Source organism: Megalops cyprinoides, chromosome 2 (genome assembly GCF_013368585.1).
Source record: "Megalops cyprinoides isolate fMegCyp1 chromosome 2, fMegCyp1.pri, whole genome shotgun sequence".
Taxonomy (NCBI): Eukaryota; Metazoa; Chordata; class Actinopteri; order Elopiformes; family Megalopidae; genus Megalops; species Megalops cyprinoides.
In genome coordinates, this window is record NC_050584.1 from 20,915,416 (window position 1) to 20,942,963 (window position 27,548).

The window sequence follows — 27,548 nt, forward strand, 5'->3', positions numbered from 1 at the left end:
TTACCATGGAGATTTCGTGATGTCACCGCTGGCGGAGCTCATTTTACATGTCGATGCCTGCTGGTGTGAGTGAGCCAAGTGCCTGTGCGCTGTATGCTAATGCTCGTGTGCCATTCTCACAAGTCAGGGAAACGGCAAATTCTGCACGGAGGCATGGAGCGCGCTCACCCCACATCTGGCTTTTCTTCTGGAGTACAACTAATGAACATATTGTAAAGGGTCGAGCAAACTTAACGAGTCGATAATCTGCTGCACTTGGAACCAAGGTATAGTGCATCCACTTTTAAAATATTATTTGTAAATTGTGCATCGAGAACAGCAGAATGCATTCATTCATGTATCTCACAGTATCCCTCCTTATAAGTTTCCTGATTAAATAGTGAAGTAATAAATTTGACTTGTCGGCACTCCATCTGTTATAAATGGGGGGAACGTTCGCTTGCGGACTGAAACTCGTGAAGAAAAGCCTAAAAATTTCTGCGCTTGTCTGAAACACGGAGGTGCTGGAGTCAGCAAAAGTACGAGGTAATAATGGGGTCGGCAGTTTTCGCCAAGGTGCTCGCGGCAGACATCCCAGAAAAGGTGGCGCTCAAGTTGAACAAAGCAAAGAGTTTTAGGGTTCCGCGAGGTAGCTCGCAGATGATAAAAGTGTATAACCTACCATCGGCAAAGACAGTGGTCAGATCGAGCGTTCCTACTTGTTATGTACTTGTTTCATTACAAGTTTCCACGATAGGATGTAGCCTAGGTAATCCACTTTTATTCACCTAGAAATTGCTCCGCTCGAAAACATCTTGTGTTGGAGGACTTACCTGGAGATAGTCAAGTTTATTTATTTACGCTGTATGAAAGCATTAAGTATTCATTTATAGATTCTGATAGTTTAGAAAGAAATGTGTTTAAAGTTTGCAAGTAGTACATGCTTGATGGCGGATGTATGCATAGAAAGGTGTAATAATCGCTCGCTAGCAAATTAAGTTGTGCGTGTGTGTATGTGTGTGCTGGATGGAGGGGGTGGTGGTGGTGGTGGTTGATTGGGGGGGGGGGGGGGGGGTTCACCCGAAAACAATACCACTGTAACGTCGTGAATATTGGTCGCAAGATTATATTCTGAGACATATACTGAGACATGTTCTTTAGCGTAACAGAAATTTCATAACAGAAATTTCACCGACGTTGTGGTTTATGTAACCTTTATTTAAGTTCTGCATGGAAGAGATGTCAATACATTATATGTTTGTTATCAAAGATCCACATGTGAATATTTTGATAATTTGAGCATCACAACTATTGCTAATTAGCGTCTGTTTCCCACCTACAGAGAAATACACTTAAAAATTAACTTCTTGAGTCGGTGATCTCACCACGGTGTGTGAGCCTGCCGTAGTGCTGTTGAATTTTGCGTTACCTCCAGTAAGACATTTATTGTGGACTTTGTAGAACAACACTGGGCTGCGATATCACCCTGTTTGTGTGTCAGTCTGAAGCAAGTGCAAAAAGGTTTCATTTGATGTCTCTTATGGATATGGCTATCTAGACATGTTTTGTTGCATTCCAGACGCTAGGTGAACATTGTGGTTATCGATAGATGGGCCACCACGATTTTCCATCGGTTTCAGTATAAAAAAAATAAACAGAATGGTATGTAAACTGAACGTTACTGGGAATTTATAACTGCTAAAGCTACTAATGAAGTGAATATAACTGAAAAGGGCTTTAATGTCAAAACTAAATGAGATTGAATGTTTTAATTTGCTTTTTAGTACCCCATCGAATAGTGAAAAAAAAACCTTTTTGGTGTATGGAAAGTAAAGATAATCTGTATTGTGATTTGAAACGGTAGCCTGTGTGATACCAAAGTGGCTGGAGCTAAACCAGAAGCTTAGCGTTAATTAGTAATAACACTTTGGATTCATCCCCAGCTTCAGCTCAGTTTTACCTATTATGAAACAGGCGGCCAATCCCCCCCCCCAGGCAAATGAGATTGGAAATAAAGTGTAAGTCCCGTTAGGAACACCTTGTTGTGTTCTCCGGCAGTTCATCACCATGACTTACTACCAATCCAGTGCGGGTTAAGGTGCAAGTTTAATGTTACCAAAGGGCTTGATTCCTTGTTGTTTTGGATGACTTCAGTTTTCCCCACCCCCTCCCCTGCTTTCACTGGCTTAGTGGCCCCCAGCGGGACGGGGGGTCTAGCCCTGGCTGCCCTCCTGCCCTTTGCTGCTGCCGGCAGATGCCTGCACAGATAAGCATCGGTTTTTCAGAGTACGGTCAGCACCATGTAGCTATGTGCAACCAGTATTTCCGTACCTTGTTCCAGCTGCCATTGGCGGGCGATTTCTGTTTAAGTTCTCAAGGAAATTCAGTAGAATTATATACTGGAATTGATAAGTTGATTACCATGTTTATTGATTGCACAGAGTAGACTGTTTCGTTTAGTTGTGTCAGTACAAGCATGTATTGTACCATTGATTTTGTTCAAAGGAATGCTGATTGTTTAAAATAAAGACATATTTGCCAATAACATTTCCACCCTAGGCTATTGGTGCCTCAACAATTATTGATTTATTACTAAAAATCTTATATCTTCCAGAGAAATACATATTCCAGTCTGGTACTACTGGTATTAATTCTGGTATTACTTAAAATCTGCATGTTCTAACATTGCTGTTCTCATTTAATATCCAGTGTCAGGTGGTGTTGTTGAGCAAAGTTGCAATTGCACAGCCACTGGTTACTGTTACCACGTATAACCTGAAACATTTGGACATCTTGTGTTTTACATGTTTATTGACCTTTTGGGCTTTCTGTTCTGCTTGAAGTGTCAGGATTGTTTATTTTTACTTTGCACACATGTAGCCAGTGAGCATGGCTGAACATTACTGATCATTAAGACAGGTGAAAAAGGTCAAAACAATTATGGATGGAATACCTGTTTTGTAAAGTTGTTTTTTCATAATCACATGGTGGAAAACAGCAGTAGTCCTCAATGCGGTATATTACATAAAGTTCTCATTGATCTGTTTAATCGTGGTGCTGTTGTTCCATTTTTATCTCTACATTTCTTGTCAAAACCTGTCTAAACTGTGTTCAGTAACTCAAGCAGGATTCAGACAGAAAAAAACACAGTCTGCACTGGCTTGAGTGGACATGTATGTGCTAGTGTGAAGGCAGCAGTCTCTTCTAATGAATCCACAAGTCCCACACATTGTCAGTGTGGCACAACCTCTCACGATCAAACCTGGTGATATCATTCATTCGATTATAGGTCCTTGGTCAGGTTTAACTCCCTGAAAAAAGGAATTTATGCTGTATAAAGCATATTTTTATGCTGTATAAAGCATATAAGGGCTACACTAAAGCAATGTATAGAACTGCTCAGACAATTCCAGCTTTATGTATTGATACATGCATATAGACAGTGGCTCAATACGTGAGTTAAAGTCTCCACAGAAGCACACCCCCAACTGCACTTTGGTCACCTTGAGATATGTGCTTACACCTGGACAGAACCACATCTGTCTGGTTTATGGCCAAACTACCTTTGGGGCCAGTCTTGTGATGAGCAGCCGGCTTCTAAACAGTGAAAGCCATCATGGGTTGTATGTCTGGTTCTGATGCCCTAAACACTGGTTGAAGTGCTGTTAGGTGTTGAGTTACTGTTGATTGCCAAATTTATGGACCTAAATATTTCATGGTTCAGAGCAAATACGTCCTTAATTTTAGAAGAGAAGATGAAATGGGGAGCTTATTATTAAGCCACATTTGCAATTAAACTTATAATTTAGTTCATGTATACTTACAGTCAGGTGCTATTCAGAGTAGATATATATTTGCTTGTCCGTAAGAACACTCAAGTAAGTAAAAAAGGTAACATAAAAAGGTACATAACTATTGTTCCATTTTCTCAGCTCAGCTATATTCATTATTTGTAATTCAAATGCTGGCCTTTTTTATATTAGTTTTCACTTCAAAATAAACACACGGAACCACTGCAGCACCATCACCACAGCTAATAATCATATAAAAAAACCTACACGTTTATGTGTTGTGATTACAGTCCCTTGCCTATTTTTTTCTTATATTGAATGGATGAATAAACAAGACATGTGGATTTATGTTGTGCCTACTGTAACCCATGTCTGCAGACAAAAAGGCATGTTCTAACTCAAGGGAAAATGGTCAACTGCTGCACTCACACATGTGGACCCTAAAATCTGATAGGAAAACTGCTCCTTCAATGGAAATTGTCTCCCACATCTCCATCATCACAGAACTGCAGCTGGATGCGCACCTTTGCCAAATAATGCAAATGTTAACACACCCTAAAACTAGGAAAGTTGACAATTGTTTGCTGTATTACACAGTCCCCTAATCACTTTATCAAACTATATTGCACAGTACTGTAATTAAATTTAGATTACATTATGGATCTTTGGGGAAAAATGCAAGGAGTATCAGCTGATAAATTGCTAAGAAGCAGTTCCAATGGTACTTTCTTAACCAATTGTTTACCTTTAGCAGTAGAAAGCTTTACACATGCAAAATGAAGCAGCTACATGATTATGAGGCCTATTGTGCTAACACAAAAGGCCATTAGCGGGTAAGCTTTCTGACCTATTACTGGTGCCAGACTGACAAATGTACCTGGAATGTACCCCTACATTACCTTGACAACAAATCTTTGTGTTCCTGGTTATTTAAAAAGGAGATTATGGGCACAAGGACAAGTCTGCGTCCCCTCTCTGAGTGACTTAAGACTGTAAAAACATTATGAAAATGATAGGATTGGCTGGTTTATGTGTATCTGCATTGGCAGACATTTTTTCAGTCTCCATCCACCATTAGGAGGCTAGACCAGCCAGACCAGTTTTGTTGTGGTAGAGTAAAAAGTGGCCACTATTATGGTCCACTCTGTAAACAAAGGTGTTCACTGTGGGTCACAGGCTGTGCTGCTGGGGGAGTTTACAGGTTTGCTAGTGCATGTTCCCCCTAATTTCCTGCAGAAGAAGATCAAAGTTTTACCGTTCAGGTAGATTGAAAGTTATGGAAATTGGTTAATGACAAGCTTCCGTTCAGTCAGCCAGGTTCAATTAAAGGGGCTGGACCAAGGTGACACTGTGTGACAGAGAAGCTTGAGCTGGACTTTATTTGGAATGTGAGCTACACTGGTGACACAGACATTCCACGTCCCCCGGGATGTCTGGAAATCTTCTGGATTTGAATAATTGGTGTCCTTTCCGAAACAGCGTGTTGAAATTTGTGGTGTGCGCTCTGACCTCATACGACCAAGGGTCATATTCATACTGCCTGCCCTTAGGTGAGTCAGGTCATGAGGCAACTGAAGGTTGCATTATGTTGCTTAAGGCACTCTTAGGTGCATTCTGAGACACCAGCCTGCTTTCGTCAATGCTGCTTGTGGTCACTGCCAGTCATGTGCCTCTTATGAGCCTGGCTAAGTTAAAGACAAAGTAGGACATGCTCGGAAGAGCGCTGACAGTGTTCCAGTACGTAACTACAAATAAAACCCACCCATTAACGTGTTTGAAAATGAGTCATTTTTTATTACAGGTGAGTGCATCAGTTTCTGTGGGTTAACAATCCAAGTTGCTCTGTAGCTAAGTTCTCCTGGCTTTTGTGGAAAGAACAGAAATGACCACGTCATCTTTGTCCTTACAAAATCCACAATGTGTACTGTTTAAATTGTGATATAAATGATGTCGATGATTATACCTGTATAGAGTGATTTTTGCTCAGTTTTGTTTTGAGATGAAAGACATTGTACATAGCTTCAAAGTCAGACATGTAGATTAGCTTCATTATTACATTATTGTTTATTGTAGCGAAGGGCGAGAGCAGTCACCCCACCCAGCCTCAAACCCAGGTCTACGGGGTACCAACCATGCCACTTTGACCGCGACACCAAAGAGCCAGGCTCATTGGTATGGCAGTCAGAGCGCATACTCAACCGTAGTGACGGCACTTCGTCACATTATATTATTATGATATGTCTTTTATGATATAATGCCAAAGTCAGTGCATACTTTTGTATCAATTAAAGATAGTGATGCCCCTCACACATTGCAGAACACTGAATGGAAGCTGTGGAGACCAAACTCACATATTGTATGGATACCATGCAAGTAATTGACTGTTGTGCAGTTTCTGGCCTCTCTGATCCTCGAACCTTACACACGAGTGGTTTAATTTCTTTCCCTTCCTGCCAAGGTTTTGAAAACCTGGCTCTCCACCAAAGAAGATGAGATAGCCATGGCCCATTCATCTGCTAACGATTAGATGAGGGTGCAGTGAACCATTTGAACATTCACTCCGATATCATTTCTGCTACCATGCATGAGAAAGACTTGGTGCGACTTTGGGCTTGTTCATGTAGCACAAATAAATTCTACTGTGTTTATTCTTGCTGTACCTGTAAGTAACACCTAAACCACTGTTTTAGTGCATTCACTTTGTTGAAAATGATACCTCTGCTGTGTGGCAAATCCAAGAGAGGCGTTCTCTCAGAAAACAACTTGTGCATTGAAGGCATGGAGTTCAGTGGCAGCCATTTATCAGCTACGTTTTTACTTGCAAAAGTCTGTCTTTATACATTGTTTACAGCATTTGGCTGTTCCCCTGCATACCTTTCCCTGGGTTTTGGCCGTGATATACTGTTATTCCCCACCACAAAGGCCGGCAAGATAACTGTGGCACAACGATACTTTTTCACTCTTTGAGGAATTTGAGATTATTTTCAGAAAAAAAATGCTCCACTTTCTTCATAAAAGTTAACAACCTTTAAACCTTTCAAACATATTTTAACAAACCAATCCATAAAGATCAAACACATTTTCTGTCAGATGAGTATTGTGTTATTTAGCAAGCAAAAAAAACTCAAATTGTTATCTTAATTTGGATATGAACCTCAAAGTACGGGTCAAGGTTCTTGCTTTGGTATGTGTTCATTGTGACATTGCCAGCATCAGATTTACACTGTCAGTTGTGATGTGTAAAAAGACACTTATTTCAGACTGGCTACAGCCTTCCTTCATATATAAATTTTCCATAAATGGTCAGCAGGTTATTTGAAAAACATACATTTTATATTTTCCACCAGTAATGAGCTATAAAAAAGCTGAATCTTAATCCAACATTGTGATTAAAATTTTATCTGTAGTTTTATCTGTATCTGCACTTTGAAAGTATGTGTGCAATGAATATACTGCACAGCTCATTTTTTATTGTTTAAGAAAGTCTCAGCCCATTTTTCCAACATATCATTACATTGCAGTATTGTGACTCAAATTACTTAAATTGCTGAGTCTGAAATGGGCCCTGTTATCTTGGCTGGTCTCCCATAAGGTTTATGCCCAGGGCTGGGTTTGTATAATAAAATCTTTGCAGAAAATTAATTCTGACCAAAAAACTGCTAAAAAAAATAAACAAACGGAAATCATTTTGATAAAGTACCATTTAGTACTATTTTAATTCACCCATTTCCTTTTGAAAAATATTAGTAATCACACAATAAAACTCCTATCTAAAAACAGGCAAAACATCTGTTTTCCATCAAGGTTTTCCAATTCTGCTGCGAGAGATGCAACTGTGATTTTAATGGCTTTTGCCACTCCTCATGAATTGGTACTTTGAGAATTGCTGGGATGACACAAATGACAGTGATGGGGTCCAGAAGCAATCATTTAGGCAAACAACAGGCTTGTAGTGACCTGCTGACTGCGGTGGACTGACCTCCGGAGTTTCAGTGTCAAGGCAGAAGTGACTCAAAGAATGTCATTTGTCCCTTGCACTAATCCTGGTGGAGTGACATGGGTCAGTAGGCTGACGTTAAAAAGAGTGAACACACAGAGGCAAGCCAGAATGCTTCATGTTTGTGACCTTTGCTTCCTCTAATAAAAGAAAGAGAAAATGCCACAGCATTTACGTAATTATTTTTCAGTCTTAAGCACTGTCTAAAAGTAACTGTCTACAATTGTTTCTATGACCAGGGAGACACAATGAATATATTCTTTTGTCAGAATTTTGGTAGGCCTGCATGGTGGTGAAAATTGATTCCATATGGAAGTCCAGACAGTGGTTATGTCTAATGCCATATCCATGAAGTAATGTGTAACGGTTGCCCTCTCTTTTATTGAGGCAGCATCTCACTTACTTTACTATAAAAAATCTTAATAGATGGATTGACTGATGATATTTAGTTCTGAGCCCATTTTTGGTTATACTATAATTGTAAGGTTTGTGGCGTTTAGTGAATATGTAGTCTAGTTTTCCAAATTTTTTTACAAATTATGAATCGGGATTGATAAAATTAGATGTCTTTTTCATTATTATGACTTCGCTGGCATGAGAAGTTGAGTTTTCTTTTCTCCTTGAAGCATGTGCATTTTACATCTTAGGACCATTAACCATTGAAGAACAATAACCTTACTAAGTGGAGGGATATATATATATAGACAGATAAAGAGAGGAAAAACCCTTCTAAGTTAGTCTTTTTGCATGTGGTGCTGGGGGGATCCATGCCAGCAAAAGTTTCAGTCTGAAGAAAATGCAAAATTTTTACATTCAAAATTTCCGTCGACTTGATGACTGTACAAAGCCGATTTCTGTTTTAGCAGCACAAGCTGTTGGGAAAACCATCTTAGTATATTCCATTGCATAAGATTTAGCCAGCAATTTTGTGAAATCAGGTTGACAGCATGAGTGTAAATCAGAGAGTAAGTTGGGAATAAGCCTGTTATACCTAGCTGAAATGTGTCTTAACTATTTCCATTAAAGCTAATATCTTGTGTTTCCACTTGATACCATGCAGCCATGATTCTTGAGTAGTATAATGTGGTGTGCTCAGGTGAATGCTCTCAATGATCTCATACATTTCTCACATATAGCGGTGTGTTCCGAGCTTAGCATAACGTTGACTGGGTACGAGCACATGTCATCAGAAGGGAATATGCACAGTAAAGTCAGGAATATTTAGCAACAATAAGTTCTCATTGAATTGTTAGAACCAGGAGGCCCCGGTCTACGTCACACCTGAACTGGTGAGAAACATCTGGAAGCACCATGACCCAGGTCTGTTTTGGGCAACATAACCTGCAGCTGGCCCAAGGATCAGTGTGAGGAGCACACATTGTGCTGTGGGGGAACACCGTGAAGCAGTCTGCGTCAGGCTGAGCTGCAGAGTTTGTGAGAGACCTCTGTGTGGGAGCTACACCTCCATTCATTGCAACATCTGTGGGTGCAGTGGATCAGTCTTTGAGACATGGCGCATGTCCTCTGCCCTTGTTAATGCATTTGAAACAGTCAGCCTCTGTTTCAGCAGTAGGCAGAAGGTTTCAGCCTGTCTATAGCAGTTGCAAACCCCCTTCAGGGTTAATTACAATTTGCTATCCCAGGGTTAGAAGCTAGAGGTGAGAGACCAAATGGCCATATTTCCCTGACTAAAAGGTAGAGAGGAACAAAGCAAAAGCAATTGTATTTTTGCATGTCTCTTATCACGAGAACAGTTTCTCTTAATTGGTCAACTGGAATGTGTGAATACAGAAGGTTCCTGGGGAAGGAAAACCCACACAAATCACAGGAACACACAAAAACACTGTCCTCACATGCAAGCACACATCTGGGGTCCACCTTGATCAAAGGTTAGACTCTTGACTTCAAAGTGTAAGCAGGAAAGTGCAGATATAATGATTCCAGTACTGGCAAGCCTGAGACAAGCATCTGGTCTTATTCAGAACCAATTGTAGCCCATCGTTCCTCTCCTTGGGATAAGGAGGCACTTGCCAACAACGGGAAATATCTCTCAAAGAGGGGCAGAGGTCTATGACATCATCTCGTGATGATTTATTGCGGTGTGTAATAAAGGAGAAGGGCACCGTATCTTATTTGACCCTGTTTCTAATGTCTCCAAGCTTTTGTTTAAAGCTGCTCCAGAGATATGCCCGTGTGCACTGCCAAAGACTCAAGTGGGGCTGCGGTATTCCTTTTAGAGGCGCCGTGTTCATTACCTGCAGTGAAAGGGAAAGGTTTGTGAAAGAGGACATTTGTTTGAGCTGATTTTAATTTCACCATCTTCACAGGTAGGGATTAGTCATTTCGTCACTCTTTGGGCTTTAGTCTTAAGAGGAATTCTGTTTTTTTCATCATCGGCGCCCAACTGCTGTTAAACTGCTCAGGCTGTACCTGGGGCTGCAGCTGATCAGCTGGATGAGGCCTAGCAGAGCAGTTACCTGCTATCACCGGCATCACAGGCGAACTGAATGCGCGATTGAATTATGCTTAGCAGAAGAAGGTACTTGACCTGAGCACAAGGTGCACCGCGCACACTTTTTTTTTTTTTGCTGAGCATAACTCATTTTAGTTGGTAAGCCGTCAGGGGAATTGCCATATTTCTTTCTCGCACACGTTCATAAATGGCCAGCGCTGCGCTGTTAGCGGCCAGGAATGCCACCGCTCGGCTGGCTTGAAATGCAGCCCAGCTGCAGACGAGCTGTCTGATTGCGGCCTCCGCCTGGTGTGCTGTGTTCACCTGGAGGCGAAAGGCAGGCCAGGACAGGGAGAGGCAGAGAGAGAGAGAGAGAGAGCTGGGAAGAGCAGGGAAAACCACTGCAGGACAGAGCAGCACCTTTTTTCTTTCTTTTTAATGAAATGGCACCCTGAAAGCTGACGTGGAGTTGCCTGGGCTTCCAGCTGGTGAATAGCACCACATAGGTGCGCGCAAGCAGGTGTTTTTGCCGTGCCGAGTCAAACATTATTGAGATTCATGTGTGTGTGTGTTTGTGCGAGAGGGTGCGTGCGTCTGCCACATTACTCCCAAGGCACCTGACAGGAAGCAAAACACATACTCAAAGCTGTTTGAGCCCGCTCCGCTTCGCGCGCGGCGGGGGTTGGCGTTCTGGTATCGGTGATGGATTGAGAAAACAAAGCAGCAGTCCCTGGTGTCCAATTCAACTGATCTCAATAACAAATTTATGGGGTTATTTGTGAGTTAGCACTGTTTAGGGACTGCTGGGCTTTCTTTTTTTTCCTCAGGCTGAAATAAATATTATAAATCTGCCAAATGATTTGGAAGATGTTTTGCATCAAGAACAAGCACATGGATGTTGTAATGTAGACCCTATTTACATAAGCTGATTTCTTTTAATGACTAATCCCCCCCCACCATAGAATTCGTCTAGATGTTAATTGAAAGGAAACAAAGCGCTGTGATAAGCACTATGTCATTCTGACCACACTGTATCACGATCACTGTTCATGTCATAGAAGGATACTGTGCTTTTCACGTTATAGGGGATGTTCTATACTTACGTGGCAAATAGCTTTAAAAGACCATAGATTGTTATTATCCATCCCTCAGCTTTCAGTCTGCTTGGGGCTGTAGTTAGATAGAAGCTACATATAAAATGGGAAAGCAGTTTGCTTAGTGTAAAGGCCTTCTTTTTATTGATCAATTGCTTTTCTTTTTCACCTTTCATTGGTTTTTGAGAGTGCAGATTGGGCCAGGCTTTGACTAGCATTGCATCAGGCATAGATGGGTTCATTCAAGGCTATACAAACAGAGAAGGATAAAGGACATAAAGCCACACACAAGCATTGATTAAAGTTGAATTCTTTCTCCTATGAAGCCAGAAGCTTGTGGATATAATAATGCCACTTCAGGGTGTAGAGCATTTGGACAGGGCGAGTCCAGGCCTAGTATGGACTTGGAGGCATTGGTAGAGGGTGTTTTCCTTCAGAGCTGTGCAGTTAGGAAGGGAGTAGAGCACGGGACTGCCCTGCAGTAAACTGAAAGAATCCAGAGGGGCACTGTAAACATTGTGGCCTGTCAGAAACCCGTCTGAATGAACCGTGACACCACACGTTGCTCAGACAAATAGGCTGCTTCGCGTATCCATTCTCCTCTTTTCGCGCTGTGAAAAGAACCACAGGATTAACTGCATTCACAACAAAATGCCTGCAGAAGTTTTAGTGAAGTGGTGCTAGCATTTGGTAAAACACTGGGGGGAGCACCCTGCCCCAACAACAGACTCCGCAGGACTTAACGATGTTCTACACCAACTAAATCAAGTCCAAATGCTTTTAGTTTGTCTGAAAATCTGAGGATAGACGGCCAGGTAATTACAGTTTATGAGTGGGACGTTTCCTTATGACTGCATAACCCAGTTTAAGGATTAATGAAGTAGGCAGTTAAATTGCTGGCATCGACTCAGGCAGATAATCCCCAGGGCACTGACAGACCACTAGTGCATTTACCTGTCATGGATTACACCAGAGGTCTCCTACGGTCACTGGATAAGGGCCTTGTGTGCTGGGAGGGAGTTTGTTGGGAGAAAAGGCAAATGGGGCATTGTTTTTATGGCACATTGTCTGAAGGTTTTTGTGTAGGGAGGGTTACACCTTTCACATTTGTCTTGTAACAGGAGATGACTTCTGAATCAAGGGCTGGGTGTGCTCTTACAGCTGTAGTTTTTGTTTATTTAGTTGTTTATTTTTACAATGCACCATGGGTATTTTTCTGAAAGAAAAAGATCACCAGCTCAGCCTAACTTTATTATTTGACATTCATTCTTTAGTGGGGATTACAAAGAGTAAATTTCCTGCTAAATCTGTGTAAATTCCATCCAGGGCAAGTGTTTGGGTGCCTTTTTTTACGAAAGTTATTTACCAAAATTCCCTGTCGATGGTGTAGACTGATTTGTAGCCTGGGCTTGGCCCCTGTGTGCGCTGTCCACAGCCCTGTGGCTTTTCCCGGTGCAGAACCCTCCGTTCTGTTCCTGGCACAGAGCCCAGCTCCTCCTGAATTTGTCGTTGGCTGCGGAAAGGGTGTCATCCGCTGTCTCTCGGTTGAAGAAAGTAATGGAAATAATAGAAGAGGAAGAGATCTCCACGCTCAGCCGTAGCAGGGGGTTTCCAGCCCTCGCGTGGTCTTCTCCACTTTTGGGAAACGCACTCCTGCCTTTGATAACATGACGGTAAATATTGTTTTATGTTCTTGACTTCCTTTATGATTCTTATTTAATTCACTTGGTGAATTTGAGCAGATGTGGTGTGGGAAAAGGGAGGGTAAACTGAACGTTATGCCTTTACTGCGATGCAGTGGTATTCTGTTCATGTAGTCAGCATGATCTTAAAGCAACCTGAAGCTGATAATGCCAGTCGGCCGTACTTACCTGTGTATCTTTGTCCGTGAGCATATGCCTTTTCATTTGGGAAATATTAATTCCTCTTCTTGCTCCCTGATACTCAGATATAGGTGTTTTTGCGCGCGTTATCAGGTTTAGTGTGGGGATTGTGCGTGCTGTGCAGTGCATAAATACACTTAATTTGATGTGCGTGACAGGTTATCCAAAACTGCTTTGTACGATACAGATCTGACTGAGTCTGTGAGGTCAACAGACTGTTATCAGTGGATGTGGTGGCCTTAGTTCTGGTTGGAGGGGAATGCAAAGCCAGCTTAACAGAGCATGGCGCTCCTGTTCTGTAGTCGAATGCCACAAATAGATGCATAGATGGTAGGATAGCAAAGGTGCTGCCTTTTCTTGTTTTTCAAGAAAAAAATGCATGTATGTGTTTATTCTTGTTTATTCTATCCCTGCTGTTCCGGCACAGTGGTTATACAACTGTTGGACAAAAATTACGGGTGATTTAGAAATGTTACGTCGCAAACTTTCAGTGCACTTGCATGAAAGATTGCGGCAGACATACACGGAACAAGATGAACAAATGATTAAGATATATGCCATTTTGTCAGGTCCAGGATCCACAGACTGTTTATTTTGCAAACACTGTGTGAGAATATGCAGGTGGATTAGAAGTATAATGCCCAATGTGGGCCTATCCTCATAGCTGTACTGAGCAGATATATGGGTCCTAAACTTTCTGTTATGTAACATGCAATCAATGGATACCGTAAAGGTTGCCTCGAAAAATAATCCATAAATGCAGCTGGCCTGAGCTGAAGGGATGCAGGGATAAAAAAGATTGGGTCTTTAGCTTTCAGCACCACACACAGTTTTACTCATGCCAGAATCAAGCTAATTATATTGGCTTGAAGGTGATGACTTCTCACTTGCTTATTTGACCTTCAGTTCCCCTGAGAGCGGAAGCATTTGCATCCTAAGTGCAAATGGAAATGGCTTGCCTCGTGGATGCGTGTCAGAATAAGGGGAGTGTCTCTTCCAGTGGAAAACTGATTTTTTTCCTAGTTCAGGAAATTCTAAGAGCAAAATAACAAGTGCTGATGACCTGCTGCAAGTTCCAGCTTCGGTGCCAGCAGTGTAGTCCAATCCTCTGCACAGTGGCTTTGTCTATGGGGACATTTTTCTTGGTGACTGTTGTGCAGAGATCTGTGCAGTCAAAGGCAGGCAGGAATCGCTGACACCAGGGGTAACACTGAGGCTGCATGCCAGATATCACACAATATATTGATGTGGGCCATACAGGACATTTTTTTCCTTGTGTTATTTCTCATCATAATGGTTTTTCTAGCGCTGTTTTTCTATGTTGATACGGTTTGTGGTATTGAGATGCACGTGCCACAGTCATTACTACTTACAGTAATTGTATTTCCTCTGATGGTGACAGTGGATGTTTGAACAGGACTGAAAGAAATGACTACTTTACTGTGAAAGACCTGCTTGCAGGAGCATTCAAGCTTTTTTTTTTTATTGTCGAACCACAGCGTAGTCATTTTCTCTGTATGTGTGGGTATTTATTTTCTGTGTGTGTGTGTGTGTGTGTTTATCAATCTTTTTACCACTTTCCAGAATGAAAGAAAGCAATTTTCCAAGCAGGGGGTAGGCACCATTGTTGGTGTACAGGACATCCATCAGTACAATTTCAACAGCCGTGACATCACGTCTGCTGAACACACTGTGACCGTTTTGTCCCTTTTCTAGGGGGAGTGTCAATGATTTTAATGTAATGTAGCTGTAGGCAGTGCACATCCTTCGTTTCCTGTTCTGGTTTTGTGGCCCTGTAGCCACATGCGTGCTACATAACTTTACATGATGTCCCATGCAAACGTCTCATAATCCAGGCCTGAACGCACTTCCTTGGTTTCGCTCTGCATCCAGTGTGCGCACAGAGGATTCCTGAGGTCCGGGAGCTAGGGGTTCGCTGGCAGGCTACTCCTTCATGAAGCGTTCTGCACACTGTGGCAGCAGGCCATGGAGCAAAGCAGAGGTCTTTGCAGAGTATTGCAATTTATTATAATCACTGTCTCTGTTGTGCACTCTGCACGGCTATCTGACAGTGCAGTGAGTAAGATCATAATCTGTGTGACTGGCCACTTCAGCATAGGGTGGAAAAACACTTCATGAAGACTTTTAGGGTGAAATATATAAATATATATATAGTTTGTCTTTAACAATAAGTATCACAGCATGCACTGCCTAATTGATAAATTTAGGATTTCACACTTGTTCCATGTCATACAGGGCAGAGTCAAGATCAGTCAAACTAATTACCTTAAGGAGAATGATAGGGCTTGGGGACCCCTTGGGGAGTGTGCGGGAGAGGGGCTGGAAAGGACACTCTGTACACATCTCACCTTTACCTCGGATGACAGAAACTGTCTGACCACCGTTCCATGACTGTCACTGTGACTTCCCCAGCGGCAGGTCAGGTTTCCTAGAACAAAGGATGGCCTCTAAGAGGAGAAGGTCTGCACCCACAAACTCAGAGCGCGGCCCGAAACACGATACAGCTCCGGGATAACAGAGTGAAAGAGAGCAGAGCTTCGGGGCAGAAATGGACACATGGAAGCACCTGATGTGTGCTTTTAGCCACGGTGGTGTGTCAGGGGCGTGGTTTTTATCAGGACTCATTCAGTTGAACTGTGTCAGTCAGTAGACTGACAGGTGTAAACTATTTGGTAAGAACTCCAAACACCCCCAGGCACAGATTCATATATAACAAGCCTTCCTTGGAGGTGGAGCTACTTTTACACCGTTTTCCTTACCGTTATAAATGTATGCTTTTAATGAATTTTACAGGTCAAGCCCATTATGTTAACATAGCAGTGTGCTATGATACCTGAACATTAGTTAATGATAATTTCAGACGACAGCTGTGTCCAAAGCTAAATGCTTCACTATTTATCATTTTTATATTGAGAGTTACATTTTGCCAACTAGCTAGCTACCCTGCTGGGGGCAGTAGTAATCAGATTGTTTTAATGAATGTGGTCAGAAGATTTATAGTGTGGGTCCTTTTTCATGCTGGTTGCGGAACGTAGTGTAAACTGTTGAATTCCAGTCATCTGCTTGATACAGTGCCACACAATACATATACAAGCCTCTGTGGTATGGGTATGTTTATGATGCACCTGATACACCTTTGAGTCCTTTTGTAATTCAAAGAGCATGACACACTCTTGTGTAGAAACACATCAAGTTCCATCGCATGGACTTGCTTATGACATCGCTTGTATTGTGTTGGGAATGACGCAGTGGTATTTCTACATGGAGGTTTCAACTCAAGTTGCAAGCTGCCAGGCGATCCCAGACAGGAACAAGCTTGAATTAGTGTGTTAAAGCAAAGACTGAAGCTCCCGGAAACTTAACCAATAGCTCTTCAGAACAAAGTCTGAAGGTTTAAGAAGGAAACACACATGCTGCAGTGCGGAGCAGGACTAATAACCTAAAGGTTGCTGGTTTGATTCCCTGCTGGGGCACTGCTGTTGTACCCTTGGGCAAGATGCTTAACCCACAACTGCCACAGTAAGTATCCAGCTGTATAAATGGATAACATGTAAAAAAAAAGTTGTAACTTATGTAAGTCACTCTAGAGAGGAGCTTCTGCAAATAATGTAATGCATGCAGATTACAAAATAAAGCAGGATTTAATTTTGCCTAAAGATTCAGTGTCCCAAACTGCGAAGCTCTTTGGGAAATCAGCGTCACGGAGTACGAGCTGTGCTTTTCATCAAACGTCTCGGCGTGGGCTGACATGTGCTTCGTGACGAGAGAGAGCTCTCCCTTGATGGAGGGGTAAGGAGCTGAACTCCTGCCAGCATTGGGAGAGATAATTGGCGGCTACATGCTTCCAGTGGCCACCTCTCCATTTGGCAAGGCCTTTGCTGGAGTCGCATCTTTATACTTTAGCACATAATTAGCAGTTCCCCCGAGGAGTCAGTGTAATTTATTGCCCATTTCATTTACATTGTTAAAACACATGTGTAGGATTTATAGCTACGCGATGCATTGGAGAGACAGGCTCTTGTAACATCTGATTAACAGACAGTAAGTGAACCACTCTGTGTTTTGCTGCTCTGCGTTTCGATGGAAGAAGACATTTATACCTTATGCCTTCATGCACTGAATCAACCTTTTTCAGCCTGAAAGGATCTGGTCTTTTGTGTTTAAAAGATGGAAAACTCCAAGACCCATAAACAGTGTTTTCATAATCTATAAACAATTGTAATTGTTGTTGCATTATCCACTTCATCTTATTCAGCCTATATCTTTGATGATTATTTTCATATTTTGGTTGGCCTAATTGAAATAGACTGCTCAGGGAATTGCTATTGTGAAAGAATTATGAAACTGTGAAGCTGGGTGGAGTTTATTGTGTTGTATTTTTCATATGCTGTTATTATTTTTGTTGTTGTTATTGTTCTGTGTGCTGTTGTTTTGCAATTAAATTTGCTCTCTACATCAGCTTTTGAGGTGTTTTTGTCTGCATAGTTTAATTTGTGTTAACCTCTTATTTTTGTCATTCTGAATGTCCAAATTGTTGTGTAGTTTTTTCCTTTAGTGTTTTTTGTTGACCCTCTGCACCCTTGATCTGACTGTGTGCTCTCTTCACTTCATTAGGTCTTACAGTTCATGTTGTCCTCTCTCCATTCTGAGCTTGACATTCAAAGGTACTTGCTGAAAATCGAATCAATCCTGAGAGTTAGTAGGCCATTCTTTTCTCATCTGCATCATCCTTGAGTGGAGTTGTGTGCTTTTTCCCCCTGTGCCCCGCATCCCAACTAACCCCCTCCCTGAACTGGCGGTGCCCCGCTCTGCCCCCTCTGTCCCAGCCCTCATGTAGTCAAGCGTGGGGGGGCTGTAACGAGCTGACGGTGCCGTCCACCAGCTCGTGAAGTCATTTGTTTCGCCAGACGGCGGGCTTCACAGCTCAAGCACTTCCGCAAGTTAGCGCCTCGGACGGGGCTCTCTGTTCACTGACCTTTTGGCCACTTTTTAAGCAGCCAGTGCTGCGGGGATCAGGTTACAGGATTTAACAGGCCACTTGCGCAATTATTTTTTCAGGCCCCTGAACTGTCCCCAACCTCAGGAACAATGTGATGTTCCGGCGTCAGTGGTTTCAGCCCTGCAGCCCCGCATATCAATCATTTTTAAAGGAACTGACGTTAAGCTTCCTGGACGGACAGTTAACATAAAATTTATAAAGGGAAAATCCTGGGCAATTTCCATGTGGACGTTTTATTTATGTGGTCTCAGTGTTTTTTGTAAAATTCGGCAAGTCATTTAATGCTGGGGAATGATTCGAAATGCATCAAAGGAAGTGTTGTAATGAACTGAAATTTATAAATTCATGGTTTTCAGTGACCGAGTATTTGAAGGTCTGCGCCCGTGTGTGTGTTTGTGGAGTGATGCATGCTGTTGGTTTTAGACACTCACATGGGCTGAAAATGACCCTACATTTACATCGTCTAGAATGCTTGAATGAAAGTGCACTGAATGATCACTGATAATTCAGGCCCAGTGCCAGAAATGTGTTGTATTTTACCCCCATATCGCCGAGGCTCACCTTTGCTTGCAGTGCTCACTGAATGCATGTTTTAATGTGAGATGAACCTAGTCAACGTAAAGTTACATTTTCAGTTAGTGCCAGTTAGGTGATCTTTGCAAGCATAACAAAAACATTGGTTTTGCATGTCTGTTGGACAAAAAAATACACAGTCGATTGTTTCAGACATTGTCAAAAACGCTGAATGATTGGAGTCACAAATTAGTTGACGAATGAGAAAGAGCTAAAGCAAATGTTGTCGCAGCAAAGTGCTCCTTTGCTTCCGCTCTTGGGCTTGTGAACACAGATTTATACGAGGTGCCTGCACTTTTTGACATCAGGCTAAGTGGATCCTCACAGAGATTCTGCCCATGAGCAAAGGCACACTAAATGTTAACATGTGATTTATGAGCTTATTTCTTGTAGCTTAATCAGATAAAATTGACTAAGTTTCAGTTTCAGTATTAGTTTTACAAATGCGTAATAAGATGGTACAAGCACTGACACATAATAACTGTATAAAATTCATTATGAATATTTCTGAATATGTTAATGGAAACTATTTAATGCTGTAAAGATGTGTACATTGTAAGTAGAGTGAATTTGCAGTTTCTTTCTCAGTAGGAATTGTCTCAGAGCACCTGCGAAGTTCAATACATAGATTTAGAAACAACCTTTACCCCCTGTTGAAGAGTCTGTTTTTCATTGTCGACACAGCAATACTGAGGCACACTGTCACTGTGTGAAATGGGACTCAGGGCTGTGCGCTGACTGTTCTCTATCCTTTTTGGGTTTCAGAGCAGGAGCCCCAAGCACTCCCCGAGCCCCCAGCCCGGAGCGGGGGACCAGGCTGAGCACCTCTCCGTGGCCTCCCTGGATTCTCTGGACGCCATGTCAGAAGGAGACGCGCCCACCGCTTTCACCCGTGGCAGCCGCTCACGAGCCAGTTTGCCCGTGGTCAGGTCAACCAATCAGACCAAGGACAGGTCACTCGGTACTGTACTGTCTCTCTCACATACAATTCATGCATGCTCACCCAGACCAAGAACAGGTCACTTGGCACTGTTTTTTCAACTACACAGGTCAAGTAGCTTGGCAAATGAAAATGACCGTTAGGTGTTGTGGGCCCATCATGCTTTCTCTCTCACACATTCTTCTGGTTTTTAAAAAGGTCAGAACCCCACCTCTTTCTCATGTCTCACTTTCTCTCTCTCTCCCTCTCTCTCTCTCTCTCTCTCTCTCTCTCTCTCTCTCTCTCTCTCTGTCTTTCTCACACACACACACACACACAGTGGGCAAACAGTGAATTCTCTGACAAATCATCAGGTCAAAACACAGGACAAAGGAGCGGCCATCAAATGGACACTCAGTCTGAAAACATGCGCACAGAGGGCAGAGAGTCCCTCCCCATGCATTCTCAAAGCTGCTTTTCTTCACAGGGAGCAGGCACACAGCTACTCCATCTGAATTCATTTGCTTACATTAGGTGATTATATATTCCATGCACAGTACCCACTTATTATATGGGAGATTAAGAAGATGGCTTCTTATCAGAAAAGTAAGCACTTTGTTTGCATCATTATGGAAATGCAAAAGCATATTTACCTCAGTACTGTTAAGAAGAGTATTTCTATGACTCCCACAGTCTGGCAGCGTTTCTGTGACACAGAGGTAACCTTTAGATGTTCATTACGCCAAACGTCATACACAGTGTCAGTTTAATTGCTGTTGATAATTATTATGTACAAATAGGCTTAAAGTTTGCTTGAGTTAATCTTTATTTTCCAAGAAGAGATTTGATTCTTATAAGCCCACCTTTCGTAAGTGGTTAGCTTTCATAAGTTTGTTGGATGCTGATATTATTTTTGTCCTACTGAATTTGTTAATTTCTGCATAGCTCCTCCTTTGACCAAAGTATGTGTTTATAGAATGAATGAAACCACCGGGATTTAATTTTCCAAAGATTTCTTGCCAAGAATGTCGATGGCTTGAGAGGCAAAACCAGAGACCGTATTTATGAACTTCTAAGTACACATTATGCAAAACACAGGGTTTGCCTCCTCAGAGGGCTTGAAAGAAAGAGCCTCTGCTTGCATATAGGCCTCAGACTGGGCCATGTGAAGGAGATGGGAAGATCTTTGTGACGGACGGAGGGGGGGCCCTGGAAAAGACACGGCTAGAATACCCAGCTAGCCTTCAGACACCTTCCCACACTCCGCCGTGAGACGTCTGCACTTTCAGAAGCAATCGCTGTGGAAAAAAGTGGTTTATTGAAAGGAATATTGGAACCCAGAGAGCCTGGAATTGTTCTGAAATTACGCTGTAAGTTTTATTATTCTCCTTATACTGCTACTTTAAACTCTCTGGATTATATTAGGTGCTCTTCTTGCTGGGGTGAAAAAACTGCCCCATAGAGGAACTATTCTACTGGTGAGGTCTGTTTTAATTTGACATTAATTAAGGTAATGATATTCATTTTGGAAATAAATAGGAGTAGAATGGATTCCGTCTTAAGCCAACCCCTTGGCGTTGGTTTGAGTCAAGTACTCGGTATTCCATTTACTTAGCACATTTGTTTCTAATTTGAAGTAAAACTTGGCTCTGAAGCCACATGCTGCAATTTGATTCCACGCAACAATAAAACAGTCCTGTCAATAAGACCCTAATGCGGTTCGTTTAGAGGAATGGTAAGCCTTCAGAGTTTGGTCATCAAATACCTTGCTTTTTCTTTAGATTGGCATGTGGAAATTGCCATCTCAACACGGAAAGACCACTTTGAAAGCATGGAACAGGAAAGCATGGAACAGTTCCTTGGGGATTGATTACGCAAACTTGCCAACTTACTTAGTAAATTATTACAGTAAAACCTAATTGACCACTCTGTGTCTTGAAACAGTCCAGCATTTTCTTTTTTTTTTTCTTTTTGGTAATGTTTTCTGTCTGATGTAGACTCTAGGATCTTATATAGTATTTCAGTAGCATCTGGTAGCCCTTACCACTCCGCAGTTTCTAGAGCCAAAGGGCAAACACTCAAAATCTGCACGGAGTCCATTTTGGAAACAGACTGCTGTACACTCTGAAAACCTTTGTAATAGGTAGGAACCATGCACTTGTAAGTTATTATTGGTACCGCTACAGGAGAACAGTATTAATTTTGATCACTTTTAAATGAGAATGATGCACTGTAGTTGTGGATGCGGAGACTGTCTGATGTATTTTAGTGTGTAAATATGTTATGCAGAATGATATTCATGCAAAATGTATGTGTTTGTAATGAAGATGTAACAGATTGATAGGAAGGAAAGTGTCCTGAGGAATTATACAATATATGACTTATGAGCGCAGGCTCCACATCTCAGTGTTTTTCAAAGGACTTTGAAAGGCAGCCCAGTTTAAACTGCAGTGTGTTACACTGACTCTGACAATTAAAAATGTAATAATGTAATAACATGTAGTAACATAAACTAAAGCCATGTTGAAATAGTAGCACTATTTAAGGCTTTAAACATTTACTGCTTAAACCTTGAATTAAGCTAAATTTATCCGTGAGTCAGGATGTTTTAGAGGAGCTGAGCAGACTGAGGAGCTGATGGTAAGGGGGGGTACCACAAATTAAGGAAGTTATTCATTCTTGGTGATTTGTGGGGACGTCATACCCTAATGCTGAGTGCTTCAAGATGAAGGGAAAGAAAGACATACACATAAAAAACCATGTGTGTTAGACTCAAAAGATGGATTTGAGGAAATGCTGCTTCCATAAACCCCGTTATGTATTGACATGCCTTATTGTTCTGTCATGTCAGAGCTCAGTAATTTTCTCTGCGCGTGTATGTGTGTGAGGTTCTCCTTGATGTAGACTTGTGTGACTGCAGTGTCCCGCCCTGTGGGTGGTGGTGCAGGGTGTGTCTTTAATCTTAAACCCGGCTGTCCCACCCATCCCAGAGGCCAGGCTGTGCCCCCTCTTCTCTGCCTGCTGAAGAGCAGAACATGTCCCCCTCCAAACCAAAGCATTTGTCTATACTGTCCAGCTTCTCACTGTAATTAGACTGAATTATACGCTGTAATGGTACATGTTTAGCGGAGAACACGGTCACTCTTTTGTCCCTGAATAGCACTGCAGAGTGGCCAAGAGCCATTCAGAGCCATGGCTGTCTTTTAGCATCCAAGCCAGGCACATTCTAACAATAGTTATTTCTTGCTTGTCTCTCCTGTAATCCTTTTGCTGATATTTCCCCAATTTACCTCTTGTTTTAGGGCAACCAGTGCATTTTGTCAACACACGGGTGATGAATTTCAGGAGTGTTAGCTCATGGTCTGCACAAGGCTGTGATCCTTCATCAACTGGCGTCATTATAATGAAAATTTCATCCTTCATTCAGGCTGAATGTTACTCGATGCTCAAGCACTTGAGCAATGGCTCTCAAAATGATTTCTTATTCCGTGTCCCTGGGATATCTCAAAGGTCAGACCCGAAAGACATCCAAACGCAAGGCCGCACTGCTCTCTGATTGAAGAGGCTGATTGTCCCTCCTTTTTTTTTTACTTTTTTTTGCCTTTTAGGCGTGCTGTACCTTCAGTACGGAGATGAGACCAAGCAGATCAGAATGCCCAATGAGATCACCAGCGCGGACACCATCCGGGCTCTGTTCGTCAGTGCCTTCCCGCAGCAGCTCAGCATGAAGATGCTGGAGTCCCCCAGCGTGGCCGTGTACATCAAGGACGACGTCAGGAACATGTACTATGAGCTCTCCGATGTGAGGTGTGTCTGTGTGTGTGTGTGTGTGTGTGTGTGTGTGTGTGTGTGTGTGTGTGTGTGTGTGTATGTGTGCGCCAGCACGTTGACTGCTTTCAGAGTCGAGGGGAGGCTGGGGGGAGGCCAGGGAGGGAGGGGCCTTATTTATTGCCTTCAGCTGGCACAGGAAAACATCTTTAGACAGTATCACCTCCGTCTAAATGGATTCCGAAATGCCTCATCCATAATGTGTTTATCTCTCCACTGCATGAGAAATGTGCTGACTCAGTAACCGAGCCTCCTGCCCACAGGTGTAATGCTGCGAGCCGTCTTCCAGGGGTGCACCTGTGTGTTTGCGAAGTCTGAGTTTTGGGTGAATCATTAACAGGAGTTAATGCCTCTCTTTTGCAGCTGCAGTTGCACCCAATTTAGGCCTGTGGTGCAAACAAGCGGCCTTCCTCCCTGCGTTCTCTTACGACTGTTTAAACGAAACGCTTCCCTCCCCTTTCTTAGAGAATGCCGTCAGTCAGTTTTCTAATACACAAATATGACGTAAATGATAAATTCCTCAGGAGCTCAGACTTGGCAGACATACCCACAGGAGAGATGCTTTTGTATGCAGGCCACCTGTCAAAGCTGCAGGGTGGTTTATTACATTAAGGAGCTGCTCCGTATGATTGGATGTTCTCCCTCAGTCATGAAAATAGGGAAAGTTATAGTCATTGCCTTGGATACCAGTTTACCAAAACATGGCGAAAGGATACTACTACTTTTTTTCTGTGTCTGTTTAGTATCTGGCATATACTTTTATCTAGAGCAACTCAGGAGTCAAGATACATAAATGTGAGCAGTAAGAACAATGGGAACATAAGGAGAGGACAGCCAGTAACCTTCAAAATAATATAAAGCTGGAAAACAATGCTATATTAGCAGACTAACAGTAAATGTTATAGCATACACGCAGTGCCTGACAATAAACTTTAAGAACAATAAACCTACAATACATCATAGTAACTTGCACACTGAGACTAATAATCTACAAGAGCAACCCTACCAGATATTTTACAGTGCCGGGAAGTGCCAGAGCGATTTGGTACTGTTTTTTTTGGGGTTCACCTGAGACTGAAATTACACTGCATTGGGGGTCCTTACCATAATGGAGGTTCACGTGAATTGTGGAGCTGTGCACCATTAGGATTGACTGAATGAAGGGAACGCATGACCCATTGCTCAATAGGAGCTGCCGTGCCACCCTACGGTGGCAAATGTGTCCCATCTCCCCTGTTATTTCTACATTGATAATGAGAGAAAAGTTCCACTGAGGGCAACTTCACCATTTTATAGGCTCTATTACTCCGCAGTTGGCAGGACAAAATGCCCATTAACGGTTATTCCCAGACTCACATCTTGTACCATTTCAATGCGAACCAGCTCTCTGTCGCTCTCAGGCTTTTTTCCCTCTAGCTGTGTGGCTGAAATCTACAGATGTGAAGCGTTTTGCATGTGTGTCTGTCTGTCTGTCTGTGTGTGTATGCACTTAGGCGCATGCATCATTGCACCAAAAGCAAATGCCGTAAGGTTCTCATGAGGCGTGAATCCTCCCTAAGCCTGCGCCTTCTTTAAGGCTCTCCAGACGGGCGTGACTCCAAACAAAGGAGGGGAGAGTCCTCGGCCCGCTCGACACGTCACACACCGCCCACGCTCCTTAGACCAATACCACAGATGCCGTCGGCAGCCCCCTTTTAGCAGGGCCAGGGAGGCCAGTCGTGTAATCCTTCCGTATACATTATTTTGACAGTCGGGAGGCGTGGGATTGGCCCTGGTCAAAGCCATGCAGACAGCACCTGAAATGAAAGGACTCCAGCGTCCTGTGTGAAAAAATAGCAGCATTGTACCGCGGCATTCGTTTTCAGTTGCCAGGCCACACAGCTCTCTGCTGTGTTTCTCTACCACGTCCACACATATGCTGCTACTTTTGTAGCTTCCCTTTTCAAACTGTGGCCACTAAGGCGAGCTAACAGCTACAACATGTAGTAACAGATCAGGTCTTAAACATTGGCAGTTTTATTGTTGGCGTCACATTTATCAGCCAACTTGATGAAATGGTGTTTTACTACGTGTCATACTTCATTTGAATACAGGTTTGAATGTAAACACAGTCTTCTAATAAAAGAAGCCGTGTAAATTCATCTTGAGGTCGTTGCTTGTGAATACTCCTATGCCACTTTTAATTTTTATGAATTCAGTTGTGTAGTTTCTTACATTTCCTTAAAATTGGAAAACATTCAAATCCAAGAGTAGTTTTGAAAAAAGGCTTCCTGCCTTCTTGTTTGTCCGAGCGAGACAGCCAAGCGTCTGGTGAGTCAAGTGTGTACTTTGACACAGCTGCCCATTTCCTTTATCAACACTGTAAAGCAGCATTGCTGTCACATGACCTCTCGGGGTGGAGCTGCTGTACAACTTAGAACACAGCACCTGTGGGTAAACCAGTGAAGTACAAGGGAGCAGGGGGAACTTCCTCAAAGAGGCAATCTGAAGGACTCTCTCCGAGCTTTGGACCAGTACAGTCCTGATAATGTTTTACACAGAGCTGTGGCCCCCTCGTGTAATTGTGGATACTCCTCTCGGTTACAGGAATATCACGGATCACTCCTGCCTGAAGGTGTACCACAAGGACCCGGCGCACGCTTTCAGCCACAACTCCCGGCCCACCAACGGAGACGCCAGGGTGAGTACGAGGCTCCATTGGTTGGTAGACACAATGGCACCAGCCAGCCCCTCCTGGTGTCTTCCATTCTACCTCTCCCCCTTTTAAGGGTCTTCTGAAGATTCGGATATAGGAATGCCCACCCCCTCCACACACACACACCCCCCCAGCCCTTAATCTGTTTATTGCTCCTTTTGTTCCTCAGGCTTTATTTTTCGGGGGATTGAATGAGCCTTGTATGCTCTTTATTATGGAGGAGAATGAAAAATCCAGGAGCTTTCCTCCGTTCATATCCTGCTAAATCTTCCTAAGCCAGCACAATGCCTGCATGTTTGTTTCCTGCCGATGTTACGGAACTAAACCTGAGCAACTGATCTCTCATGTGCTCCCCAAATCCTTTTGGTCAACTGATCCTTGTCCAGTTTAACCCTTTTTCTGATGTGTCAGATCACTCCTTCTTATGAGCTGTTCTTGGACGGTTTATTTCTCGGTGTTTTAAATAGTTTGGAGAAACTCAGAGTGAGTGTTTTTTTGAGATGCGCCTTAATAATAATATGTCTTAGATTTAAAATATAATTTATCAGAAATCAGCCTTTAAGTTAGTCCACAATGTAATATCACTAGTTATGAATCAAACATTAGTGTTTGTTGAACCGATTCAGCAGCTTCTCTGTGTGTTGTTTGAAGACCCTGTGACCGCCCTGCTGTTATTTCAGAACCATCTGTTAACAGCAACGGTCGCACAGTTAGTTCACTTTCAATGCATGAACATCAGATTCAAACTCCCACTAGTTCAACGGTTTGCTAACCTATAAAAAGCTGCTCCAATGAGTGTGGGTTTAATGGGATGATTGCTTTATTCTCATTTGAATCAGCCTCTTGTGGCCTCCGAATTGAACTTGAATGTTCCAGTGAAAGACACATTATGTGCAGGGTGCTTTGTATTGTCAAGTTGTGCAGGTCACCATCATGTGACCCACAATGTCCCTTGCTTTATAAGATGGAGGTGAAAAAAATAGAAGAAAAACCATTTAATGGCCAGAAGTGGAAAAACATAAGGTTCCTAATCAGCAGCGAAGGGATCGCCGAAACAGGCATGAGGGAAACCGTAATCTTACAATAGAGAAGCTTTGATCGATTTTTTTTTTCATTCTTGTGGCGTTGGAGCTTCAATCAGCTTTTGTGGCTCTATCACATTGGGAACAGAGCCCAAACAATCAAAAGGCCCTTTATACCTGCGTGTGGAGCCTATACAACCTTCAGTCCTCTGCAGGCAGCTGAAGAAAAATCAGGGCTATTTGTTAAAGAGGAAATCAATTTTTCTTATCCAAAAAAGCAAGGAAGTTTCACCCT

At 42.6% G+C, this 27,548-nt stretch overlaps 1 protein-coding gene across 1 annotated transcript in view; it reads left to right on the top strand.

Moving 5' to 3' along the window:
* The window catches only part of si:ch211-285f17.1 (sickle tail protein homolog), a 121,960-nt gene that overhangs the window by 62,854 nt on the left and 31,558 nt on the right, over window positions 1-27,548 (top strand). Inside the window, exons 3-5 of the mRNA XM_036555498.1 lie at window positions 19,555-19,750; window positions 23,317-23,515; window positions 26,123-26,216. Of these exons, the coding sequence (XP_036411391.1) occupies window positions 19,555-19,750; window positions 23,317-23,515; window positions 26,123-26,216 (489 nt within the window). The remainder of the gene's footprint in view (window positions 1-19,554; window positions 19,751-23,316; window positions 23,516-26,122; window positions 26,217-27,548) is intronic.